Source organism: Nestor notabilis, unplaced genomic scaffold (genome assembly GCF_000696875.1).
Source record: "Nestor notabilis isolate BGI_N333 unplaced genomic scaffold, ASM69687v1 scaffold5386, whole genome shotgun sequence".
Taxonomy (NCBI): Eukaryota; Metazoa; Chordata; class Aves; order Psittaciformes; family Psittacidae; genus Nestor; species Nestor notabilis.
The window spans coordinates 35,124-48,106 of NW_009931361.1; the positions used below are offsets into that span (position 1 = coordinate 35,124).

Genomic DNA, 12,983 nt, shown 5'->3' on the forward strand with positions numbered 1-12,983 from the left:
TTTTTTAAACTTCTAAACTTCTGTTTGGCATCTGGGGGAAGTATCAAATAGAAAACCTAAATCAGAATCCTGCCTTCATGATTTCATTTCTTCCCAGCCTCATCCTAATAGGAGTGGTCCACTTTTATAGGAGTACTTACTTAGACTGGATCTAAGCCCTGGTCCACAGCCCAGGCAAGTCAAAAGTGTGTTCCAGTGCAGTGAAGGGTAGCTGAGGCACAGCAGATGGAAGGGGTTTTGGACTGAGAAATCACTTGATCTGTCAACCTAATGTATGGGGAGGGCAGTAGAAGCCTGCTGTGATATTTGCAGCAGGAACGCAGTGAACTTTCCTGGAAAATTAAAGATGAAGCCGAAAGGCACAGCTCTATAGGAGAAATGCATTGATTGCCTAAAGGTAACATATACAGTTTATTTTTTTCCACTGAGTTTACCAGACACTTTTAGCCCATTATCAAAAATAAATACACTGACCCAACGAAAAAATACTTTAGCAATGCAATAGTTTCAGTCACTTGTTCCTAGATGACCTCTTCATATTTCATTTATCCTTTCACACAACTTGCCCTTCCTTACCAATTGTACCATCCCCCACCCCAAAAACATAAATATCAGCTAACAATGACAAACAGAAGAACATAAACCAGGAGCCAAAATAGATGTTGTTCTTTTTACTGTGGTCATTGTTGATGCACATGTGTCAGGGCCAAAACATTATTCCTCCAGGTGCATGATGCACCGCTTGTGCCTGCGATTAGTAGCTGTTGAGGCTTCATGTTACAAAAATGGCTGTGTGCTCACTCATGTCCTTGTCTCTTTATGTGTACGCCGAATCACTATGAATATTGTTTTTGTTGGATTTTAGTTTGTGTATTTGGAATATTACTTGCACGTTTTCTTCAGCAAGAGCATACAAAGTATCTCCCTGGTCCCTCAACTCACGTACAGAACCGTGAGAGCTGGTATCCATTTATAGCAGTGACTCTCTTAGTGATGCCTTGGTTTTGTATCCCTTCAGCTGAAATGGAACAGGTATAAGCCCCTGTTTTCACACAGATAGTTTGTCCTCAGCTAGTGCTAATCTATATAGCTTCAAGATTGGCTCATTCTTTGCAATTTACAAAGCAGTTTATAGGTACCCATCCACAAAGGTTAGTATTACAGCAACTTTCTGCCAGTGGGAAGGCAGTCTCCTTAGTTCCTGTAGTCAGTATAGGCCAGATTTTTGCCTTTATCTAGAATGCAAAGATGTCTGTCAAGTAGTTTTGATTACAAGGCTGTTCTTGTGGGATTTACAAACTTTAATTCCATATACCACCCTGGTGTCAGCTGGCACAGATTGAACCCAAACTCAGACTCTCAGATTTAAGAATGGGAAAGCTTAATGAAATAAATTGCTACACGAGCAACAAAGGTGGCTTCAGGCAGCTGCTGGTGCTGTGTTGGTAACCAAAACACATCCCTGAGAAGCGAGTTGGCTGCTGCACCTGCTATTCACTTCTGCTGTTGGGCAATTGAAAAAGTTGTGTGGTTAAAAAAGAAAAGAAGAAATCTCAAAACGTCCTGTATAAGTTTGATTGTGTCATGTAGGGAATGTAAGGCACTGCTGTAACAGTCTGACACAGAGATTTAATTGTAATAAAAGCTTAGTTATTTCCTGTGGGTATAAATTGTGTCCAGTCCTATCTGAAAGAACTAGCCGTAGTGCAGGTCAGGAAGTATTTCTGTGGTTAATTTGTATGTCACTTGTTCCTGGAGTGCCTTTCGAAGGTTAGAATCTCAGTGTACCAAGGCTTGGATCAACACAGCAAGATGCTTCTATTCCCCAAAGAGCTTGCCTTTACACCCACATAGCAGACACTCAGTGATCTCCATTGAACTGAAGGGATGAAGGGAGAGCAGAGAGATCAAAGCATTTGCTAAGACAGAAAAATAAGTCTATAGCAGTAGCATACTCTGAAGTCACACAGTCTTCCAGCCCAATGCCTTTATCATGTGATTCCTCTCATTTTTCCTATGCATCATGTCACTTCTTCTTCTCAGGTTGACAGTCGGCTCAAAACCACGATTAAATTGCAGCAGGCTGTCAGATCAGTGTCCTACAATTCAGCCTTGAGGTGATTTAGAGGCTAGGTTTAGAGGCTGCTTAGTAGGGAAGTTACAGTGCAGTAAGCTTTTAAGTAAAATAAAGATGTGACTAACTGCATTATAATAAATCTAGTAGCCATAGGGAATGGAAACATGGAGGGTCTGAACGATAAGGATACTTGTTAGTTTAGGTGGTAAGTCCATTTATCACATTTCTGTTGTAATTATTATACTTAATACACAAGTAGTATTGCAAATGCTTTATGGTGAATACATCGCTCAGCTGTCACCATGGTGATAAGGGCCTATATTCTTCAGTGGGAGACAGAAATTTGTAGACAAACACACACCTTTTTGCAATAATAATTTACAATTTTCAGTAATAAATTACAAGCTTTCTGATTATCCTAGAAATGTCCTAAAACCTCCCAATAGAATCATAGAGTGGGTTTTTTTTGGTTGGAAGGGACCTTTAAAGGTCATCCACAAGTATAATTATACATGACATGTTCACGATAACAAAGGTTATTAAGAGAAAGAAGATGTATGAGTTACAAATCACGTTTTTCCCCCCATCTATTGCACACGATTCTATAATGCTGCGGTACTTTCAGAAATCTGTGAAGAGTTGACTGATAAATTATTTATGGATGGCCACTAACATATCTGCTTGCGTGCTTGGAAGATTGATAGCCTATGTACGTAGCAAAAAGAGGTGCATGTGTGACTAGTTCTGGTGCAAAGTTCTAGGGAAATTCCTAATTCCTATTGTATTGATGTTTCCTGGTTTTAATGTTTGCAATTCTTTAAAATTTCTAAAGTAGTCATGCATTTACTTGATGACTTCTCATATGCTGGCTGCAGTGCCTAATGTGCTGATTACCCCCTTCCCAGTCCAGACAGACAGGTTACTCTGGTTGCTATATCCATTTTTGCTGACTGGAATCTTACCTCTTGGCTACCTTGAAGGAGGAGAGGAGTCCTAGCTAGGAAACCTCACCTACTAATCCTTTTGGTAGATAGCATTGTATCCATTTTCCAGACTGCATGTTAACCTTTTTTTAACTTAGTGGTGGTATTCATTTGGGAGTGGTGTGTGTGGTGTTTGTTTATTTAAAGACAGATGAGGAAAACCAAGCAGGACAAGCAGCAATCTAAGCTAGAGATAAGAATTGTACTGGTAAAGCTCTATTTCACCAGAAAATGTTGATTCGCTGAAACTAGTCATTATTTGTCCAAGGAAGTTGTGAATGCTCCATTCCTAGCAATGTTCAAGGCCAGACTGGACAGGGCCTTGGACAACATGGTCTAGTAGGAAGGTGTCCTGCCCATGGCAGGGTGTTGGAACTGGATGAGCTTTTAGTCCCCTTCCAGCCCAAAAAATCTGTGATTCAGAGGAGCTAGTAATTACATAAGGACAACACTCCTCTGGAAAACCCGGTTTAATGTTCTTCCCAAATCAGAGGCCGAACAGACATACATTGTTCACTGGATCAGAGGAATGAGTTGGTCAAAAGTTTTGAGTCTGTTCCCGTGCAGAATTAAGGTCTCACAAATTTTTGTGTGACAGGAAAAATCTTCTCCTGCCCTGTTCTGGCCCTTGCATCTTTATGTGCTTTCAGGTTAAGCATTTTTAAAACATGTCAGACCCTAATGACTGGTGCCTTCAATGAGAGCTGAAAGCCATGTCTAGAGCAGCTAAGAAATCAAATTTATTTAGTGCCTTATCAGTCCCCCGTTTCTGCTTGATTAAACTCAGTATCAAACTGGAAATTCAGTATGGGATCATTCTGAACTGCTTTAAATTATTTTCATAGAAATGGGACTGTCCGGTCACCCCATATTAAAAGTTTTTTAAGCAAGATTCAGGTTTCTCTGCATATATGTAACAAATATCGGTATCTGGCTTGTCGTGCATAAAGGCAAACTAGATGGCATGCAGAAGTCTGAAAACCCTGGAAGGTTCTGAAAAATAACAGCTTTGATTCAGAAAAGTTTGAACTTTTTAAAGACCTTTTCAAATGAGAAAAAAAAAAAACCCAACCCAACCCCTCAGTTGATTAATTAGTCCTAATTTATATTTAAAATTCTTCCTGATTGATTTCTAAAGTCGACTTTTACTTGATTAAACAGCAGTCTTTGATTTAGAGATATTTGTGGCTCTGCAAATTCCCTATTTGATGGGAGCTCTACATAAACCACTTTGCTTGCAATAATGAGCTTAGCCAAGATGCTGAAGTATGCTTCCTCCCTATCATCCCTCCTCTCCTTGCCCATAATCACAGGACAGGTTGTCTTCTGTGTGCATTGAATGTGAACCAAAATAATACATCAACCTTATTCTTTTAGATATTCATAGTTATAGGATACCAGTATTTCATTTGTCATTCTAGTTTGAGGCTGGTGAAGATAAAATAGTTAATTTAAGTCAACAGCCTCTTCAGGGTAAAAAACACCCCTCACCACCACACCCCATAGTTACTAGTGGCAATAATGCCCTGATTTTGTCATTGGACTGCTTCTTTTGTGTTTAGACTAGTAGAGCTGTTTCTGCTTGCCAAATGGCAGTGCTCATGTTTTTACAACTGCTAGGATTTTTGCATTGGCAGCGTTTTAACTGCACATGAACAATGTGACAAATGGATAGCATGCTCTTAGGCATGGTAGTGTTTAGAACTGTTACATCCTTTATTTTTTTTATCAACGTAACTCTTCTTAGGCCACTCAGGCAGTTGGTAAGTGTAGGATGAATACTGAGTTTGGACAATATGATTTTGGAGACTGAGGAACAGCAGCACTGGGAGGATACAAGTCATTGCACTGAGTTCCTGAGATTTCTCTGAGTTGTATTTACTATAGGTATTTATCTAGAAAGTAAGTCTTCCTGCTCTTCTCCTTTGGCTCTTAATCACAGTAAACCAATGTAATGGCATTGGTGAAACAGCGTCACTAACAGTCTCACAGTTCCCTAGTTCAGGCTGTGCCCCTGTGCAGGGCAGCAAGGTCAGCACTGTGTGTTCACCAGTGAATCTTCCTGTACGCTGCAGAGCAGGGCCTCCAAAACCCACTGCAGACCTGTGCATTAATTTGTAGACTGTGTAAACTTAGAGGAACCATGCAAATCCTTTCCTATGAGCCTTAATCTAGATTGAGTCTCCTCTCGTGATACTCTGAACCAAATTTTACCATGGCTTTCACCAAGGTCTGTTCAGACTGGAATGGATTCTTGAAATACATGGAACTGTGCTTTACGGACATACTTTCAGGATCCAAGCCATCTATTAGGATCAGTCCCACTTTTTTTAGAAGCTGTTGGCAGATTCTTTGTAAGTGATTAGGTCATTATTAAGCTGTGCATGCATATAGTCAGTTCAAGAAAGAATCTGGTTATCTGCATTTGTGATTATTTAGTGCTTAAATGCAGGTGCTCACAGAATGGACTTAAATAATGTAATAAAATTAACAGTCTCTCCATGTTACATAGGCCCTTCTCTGTGTTCTGGTCCCCGTGATGGGGCTTTACGGGTTATGTCTGTCCAGAGGGAAACTTCTCTTCCAAGAAGAAACTTGTTGGTCTGTGTTTCCTGGTTGGATGGATTGGGCAGTCTCTGCAGCATCATTCATCTCCCTTCTACTCATATAGCAAGGTGTCTTTCTGAAGGAAATGTGGGGAGTTTTGCAGCCTCTCATTGTATTCAAACACATGGTTGGGAAGTAGGGATAACCAGGGAACTGGAGTGTTGCTGTGGGTGTAGTGTGAAGTGCACCAGTTCTGCAGTGCGCATACAACTATGTTCCAAGATTTCGGTCTTGAAATCTCTTGGGGCATATTTATGAACATTTCTGTTTGATTTCTCTTGGTAGTCTAACAAATTAATATTTTGGAGTAGCAGTATCTGTTAAATTAGGGGATTTTTACCCAAATATGTGGAAATCTAGCTTTGCGTTTGATCTAGGCAGTGCATTTTAGTGATTGAATATGAGGCTTGGACACGCCGTCAAAATGACCAACGAACTTGAAGAGCAATTATAGCAGAAATGACTGCTCTAGGACTTCTCGGGGCTGGGCAGTCTGGAAACAAAGCCAGCTGTGGTAATTAGCTGGGAAATAATTTCAAGTAACGCATCTTTAGAAAACTTGATGCTGCTTAAGGAATATTTATGTGGAGAAATAGTTCATCATCTAAGTGAATTGTTGGCTTGCTTCAGCCAGGGATGTGAAGTGCTGCAGTGCATTCGTGTTGTCTGCCTGTGGAACTTCGTTGCTTTCCAGTTTTAGCTGTATTCTGGATTGGCCTGGTGGAGGCTATTAGAGAACTAGGTTCCTCAGCACTGAGTCAAAGCTTCCACCACATTTCTCCTACCCTCCTTTTGGAACTTCTGACAACAGGGAGGCAGTTTTATGAACACAGAATATGTTACTGAAATGGAATTTGGGAACATAAAATCACACCCAATGTAAAGAGTAAGTCTTGCTTAAAAAAAAAAACCAGGGAAAAAACATTTTTCACCTATTTTTCAATATTGAAATGAAGCTTTTAGATAATGACTTTGGCTTGTTAAAGCATTTTTCGTTTGAAAGAGATCTCCCTTCCACCCATACAGTAAAAAGAATGCCAAACTGAAACAGAATAGAATGTAATTTGTTCATATTGACTCAACATGAATATTGCAGTTGAGTTTTCATTTCATTGTAGAGGAAACTGTTTCAGCTTGACTCAGTCTATTACTTACTTATTTATTGCATTCACCACCAAGAGGATAAAAATAAGGACTTGCACAGCTCTGCTTGATAGAGATTTTTCTGCATCCCAGCCAATGACTTCAGTGGGATGCGGTATTAGAAGAATTGATTCTTTTTTGTTACTGTGTTATGTAGAATCTCCTGCTTCCTGTGATCACTGTGCATTTAGCAAGGTTCTTGCATACCTTCATTAAGCATCCTCTCCCAGCCCCTATTTTCTAGCTCATCTTGCATGCCCAGTGAAGTTTTCCTCTTTGATTCTTATTTCTTACCTCTCAAATCTCATTAAATTTTCTTGCCTGTTGGTTTTTGAACCTCTCTCTGCACCAGGTGAAACTCTCTGCACTCACACATAGCTCATTAGTAGCTTAGAGGAACTGCTGCAGTTTGTGAGCAATCTGTTTAAGGATGGCTCACAAGATGATTCTGGAGCAAATTTTCCTCTGTGGATAAACAAACGAGAGAAACTGAAGACGGTGCTGGATAAAATGTATAAAACACACAGAGAAAAGAGGAAATCGGCCATTTCACTGGTTCCCACCAGCGCTGGGGCATGTCAGGGATGTCAGTCGGCGGGAGGGGGAGATGGCGGCTGTGAAGGGAGAGCAGGGGTGGCCATGAGGGTTGAGGGGAGATCGTGAGGGGAGAGGTGAGGTGGTCATGAGGGGAGATCATGAGGTGAGAGCAGGAGCGGCCATAGGCCGTGAGAATGGGCCATGAGGGGCAGCCATGGGCCATAAGGGATGGCCATGAGGGGATCTTGAGGGGAGCTGAGGGGTAGCCATGAGGGGTAGGGGCAGCAGCTATAAAGTGTGGGCCACTATGAAGGGACAGATGAGAGGTGGATGTGACTGGAGATCATGAGAGGGGATCAGTTTGCCCTTAGTGACATGGTTTAGTGGTGGACTTGACAGTCCTGGGGTAACGGTTGGGTTCGATGGTCTTAAAGGTCTTTTCCAGCCTAGTTGATTCTATGATTCTCTCTCTCTCCTGCCGTCTCAATCGTACATCATACAAATCGACTCATCTGGTGAGGCTTTGGTTTAGTTTCTTTTCCTGCATATGAAATTTTAGCTTTAAAATGTAGACAGATCTAGAATTTCCCCCCCTTTTGACATACTTTTCTGATTCATCTGTCATTGCTTTATACTGTTTCATACAGTTTTTTCTCGTAAATCCAATTAATGTTCAAAAAGTCTGTTTTCCGTTGTCAGTTGTAGATGCTACAGTGTTATAGCAGCAAAAGGCTTTTTCAGCCAATGCTCTACAGAAAATTTCACAATCTACCGTGGTGATTGAAAAAGGAAATCTTCTATTGTGTTATCATTTGCTTATAACAGTTGGGGAGTTAGTGTTTGTGAAACTGGGAAATGACTAGTGGAGTCAGAATGCCTGGGTTAACTGTGGCATGGAGAACTCTTTCCTTTTTATCTTTAAATTCTTATGGAAACGGTCCCCGAATTGTCAATACCTGGATGTCCCTACACCGCCACCAGAGCTGCCGGAGTGGCAAGATAACTGTATTTCCATAGCTGTACTCACATGGCTTTCTGCAGCAACACTGTAAAGCAGGATTAAAATGACTCTTTTCCCTTGCACATCACTCAAGTAGTGAAATTTTGGTTCCCAAGCTGATCCTGCACACTGCAGCATGGGTAAAATTTGTTTTTCTTTGTCCAGTGTAGACAAACTTTGGATGCCACAGAGATCTGAAGACTGCTCAGCAGTCGCTCCTGAACGAAGGATGGTGGTGGTGTCAGTCTAGTTATCCCTGGTGTCAACTGGTGTCCCTGGTGTCAACTGCATAAATAGGCTAAATGGCTAGCCAGTAGGCTAGGAACACTCAATGCAAGGTAATGATAAGCAGAGCAGAGGTTCAGGCCTTATTTTCCATATAACTCTTCTAAAACTCAGTTTGGGCAATAGAGGACTTTCGGGGGAGGGGATTAGCAAGCCAGTCATTTCCTGAAGGATCAAATGAAATTAAACACTTCAATTTATGAAGTGCAATTGGTTGATTATAGCACAAACAAGCTTGAACATCCCAACTTGCAGGAAAGAATTCCCTTGGCTTCCTAGGCTCAGAAAGTTTTGTTCATTGAATTCATGCTCAGCAAGGGCCAAGTAAAAGATTAAAGTTCACTGCTTCCTATTCATGGCTCATCCTGCTACAAAGCTGCTGTAAGGCAGTGTCTGAACATCAGGCATCTGTAGTAGTTGTAGTCAGAGGAATCTGTGAGTTTGTGGCTCAGTTCATTGCATGCAGGGCTTCTTCGTTATTTGCAACAGATTTATCCTGTATTTCTCCTACATTTCCTCACAAGCCAAGTCACCTTCACTTGAACCTCTGCAGCATGATCTGGCCAGAATGTTCAGAAAACAATGTTTTCATTTAGGACAAGAAGTTCAACGGTCCCAGTAGCCAACTTTCAACTATGCACTGTATTTGCACTTTAAAGATGCTTAAGTATGAAAAGATGCAAACTGGCAGCTAGTTCAGTTCTCAACACCTTTGTGGTGCCTTACTCATGAAACCATTGCATAGATTCCTAAATATCTTTATAACTCACCTTCGTAAGTCTTTTAAGATTTTGATATTTAAAGTTCCCATACTTGGACTTCATTTACTTTGAATACTTCAGTACTTAAAGCTGATGGCAGTCAGTGACATATCTGTTCTTGGAGTCTTCATGTACTTCATGTACTTTCAGCTAAGCACTTAAGTATGCTTAAGAGCTGTTCGATGTCCCAGTAGGTGGCTTTCTGCATACTTATATGTCTGACTATCTCTGTAAGTTTGTCTTTCAATGATATTGTAATAGCAGAGCTTGGTGCAAATTCTAGCATGCCAGAAACTTTTATTTTGTTTCCAACTGCTTAAACACTGGCATCGCCCTGACAAGGGTTTAAAAAAAGCATTTTGAGCATTGGAATGCAAATTAACATACCAAGCAATTAAAGTCAATTAAAACAGGATGCAGTGTAATTAGAAACAGTTGTGTGCACATTTATATTCAGAGAGGTTTGATGTGTTGAAAGAAAAGAAAACAATTCAGGAAACTTTTAATGCCTACAGATGTGATGATGATACCAATAATGGCATTTGATTTCTAAAATGCCCCATCCTCCCTCACCTCCTGAGCTCTTGAGAAGCATGATAAAATGAGCAACTGATGCACTGGAAGCAGTGGAATTAAGTAGCTCAGCATAGTGAGCCTGCAAGTGAGCCTTGTAGGCTCAACCTACAAGGGGTGGCCACTCTCCCTTCTCCGAACACACTGTGCACATGTCTTGCAGTATGGGGCATTGCAGTTCTAGCAGCCTCCTGACCTGCATGAGCACCAACATTGGGAAATTGTCAACAATGTCAGTTGGCTTGGGAAGGCTGTATCTTCCCCACAGGCTTCCTTGGTATCTCTTTTGTGGTTGTTCTGGATATCTGCATTAGTATTTACTGCCAGAAATACTGAGCCAATTGCGCTCTATTTCTGTCATCTTTCTGCATGGTAACCAGAAAGGAAGGAGAGTCCTCATTCCTCTAAAGCTGAGGCGCAACTGCCCTCATGATCTATAACTCTGCTAGAGGTTGTGGTTCTAGTATCTGCAGGAATGTTAAATGACGGGCATGGACGAGCCGTGGAAGGCATGTGGAAAGCATGTGGAAAGCAAACAGAAAACCCTGAATTATAACTCTACAAGCCTGAATGGCTGCTGCAGGATTACAGACTCCTCTTGAGGGATACCTCTGTGTGATCTCTCTTGGGCATAGAGAGGAGTGGTTTCAGCTCTTCCTTGATGAAGCTGATTGAGGATATGCATCCAAGGGAACCTGGGAAGAAATCTGCCTGCACAAGATTGCAATCTGTTTACTGATGCAAAATATTTCAAGGCAGCAGCGGGTTGTGTGAGATAGCAGCCTGCAAGCCAGTAGCGTTAATGAAGCATGGTGCAAGGAAATGTTCTCTTTAATGTGATAACAGCTTTTCAGGTGCGATGCCTTCTATGTCATCAAATGTATATGTCTGCTGACTATCCTCTATTAAAAGCAACTATTGATTTAAAAAGAAGTAGTAAAAATAGTTGTCAAGGAATTTAATACAGAAGCATGAAACCAGAGGCTGGCTCCTCTATTTTTTCCACCCAATGTAAGGCTTAGAGCAGGACCATATCCATTCTGTATGTTTCTTTTTTACTTCTCATTAACTGATGACCTGTTTTAATTTGAAACTGAAATGTGGAGAGCAGTCTCTTTGAGACAAGGTCTGCTTGAATTCAGCCAGCCATACCAGTTTACATTTCCACTAACAGTTATGATAAATGTAACCACTGGCATAAAGCTTATTGACCTATGAATTCACCAGTTCAGGCTTCTGAGACCTATGGGAATATAATGGTTATCTCCTTTTCCTGGGAAGACCATGGTTTGTGTTTTCAAAAGGGCTGAGACACCCAAAAGATCTGTAAGTGCTTACTTTTAGATATATGAGATATATAGGTCAGTGAGAGGGAAGTGTCTATGTCTTGGGCAACTGGACATGTTTGAAGATCTGCCGTATGATTTTAAGTTCCTCCACTTCTAAGTGTACCAACTGAGCACGAAGTGATTTCGTGTTGGGGGTTAAATACTTAGCACCACCTGCAAATCAGATTTCAGTTCATGAAATCAGATTTCATTAGTCATGAAAATGTGTTTGAGAATCCTTTCATGGGTGCATTTTCTGATGTGTCTCTTTCATTTACATAGGCATGAAAGAGATAATGAATTTTTGAATTTTAAATGCCTGTTTTTTGAGGGGTCTACAGGTCTTGTTTTTCACCAAGGGGTTTTCCTCATTCTTGCAGCTTGTTGAGTAACTTTGACTTGTGCAAGGCAGATGTATAAGACTATCCCCTCATGAGGGTATTTTATGCCTACTTTTCACAGGTGGAAATGACTGTAGAGAATTTATGTTATTATTTAAAGGAAACACTTATAGTAGCATGGAATTTATGATTTAATCAATTTCCAAGTTTTTACGGCTATATACTGTTCTCAGTTTGTGATCCTAAAATGGGATCAATTCTGCTCAGCTTTTCCTTTGAAAAATGTAATTTCATGCAGGTTTTCAGAAAAGCTCAGTTGTTCCCCACGCACAGAGCAAACGGATTTCTGGAAAAAAATAATAAATGTGGCCATATACAAGGAAACAGAAATTGCTGGGCTTGAGCACTTCAGAAAGTGTGCCTGCAGGTGCTTTATATGATAAGGGTGCTACAGCACATCACAAGGAGATAGATGTTACAGAGCATTAACCTTTAGGCTTGCTGGAATGTTTGTTCCTCAAACACAGACATGCAAAGCAGTCTTGTGAGATGACAGTTTAGTAATTATTAGGTGACTGAGAACTCCTTGCATATGTTGTTATACAATATATAGAATGCAACTAATTACTTGCTCTTATGACGCAATTCCTCTGTATCTGTGTTTGAAATAGTAGGTGGCAAGGCTGTTCAGGTACACTAGAGTCTAGTATCTGGTCCCCTGCCACCAAGAGAGAGCAAATAATATACTTGGTTGGAGAACTTCCCAATCTCTCTATGAAAATGTGTTGACCTTTCCTACAGGACATAATTTAGCAGGGAAGATTGAAGGATAAAATTCACCTGCATGAACAAAGGCATCCAAAGCACTTTTCTGCTAGAAAGGATTTGGTTTTTAACCAACAGCAAAATGGATCTGGAGATTAGGTGGGTTTGTTTGCAGTTGGAAGAAAATATTTTTCTAATGTTTGTTTTTTCTTGCTAGGTTGTGTATGTTACAGCCACCTTCCCCTATATCATGTTGATGATTCTTCTGATCCGTGGAGTAACATTACCAGGCGCTTCCGAGGGGATAAAATTCTACTTGTACCCTGACCTTTCCCGACTGTCTGACCCACAGGTAGGATCCTGGTCCATCTATCTATTTTTCCTCTCTGACTGGCTAAAACTGCACAAGAGTTCCTTGATTTTTAAGTTTGAATAGAGGTGCTTGCTGGACAGTTGTTGATTGTCAGAGATGTGGAATTGTGGCTAGGGCTTTAAAGCCATCACTGCTTACATGTGCTGGAATGTATGATCCTTCTACTAGGAAAGTGCCTTGGTTATCACATTTTCCATAGTGTTCAGCTGC

General features: G+C 40.8%; 1 protein-coding gene across 1 annotated transcript in view; it reads left to right on the top strand.

Annotated features, from left to right (window-relative positions):
* LOC104406759 (sodium- and chloride-dependent GABA transporter 3-like) overlaps positions 1-12,752 on the top strand; it is a gene marked incomplete at its 3' end in the record, with an annotated part of 47,355 nt that extends 34,603 nt beyond the window's left edge. Inside the window, exon 6 of the mRNA XM_010015846.1 lies at positions 12,618-12,752. Coding sequence (XP_010014148.1) covers positions 12,618-12,752 — 135 coding nt within the window. The remainder of the gene's footprint in view (positions 1-12,617) is intronic.
* Positions 12,753-12,983: the final 231 nt, after the last annotated feature.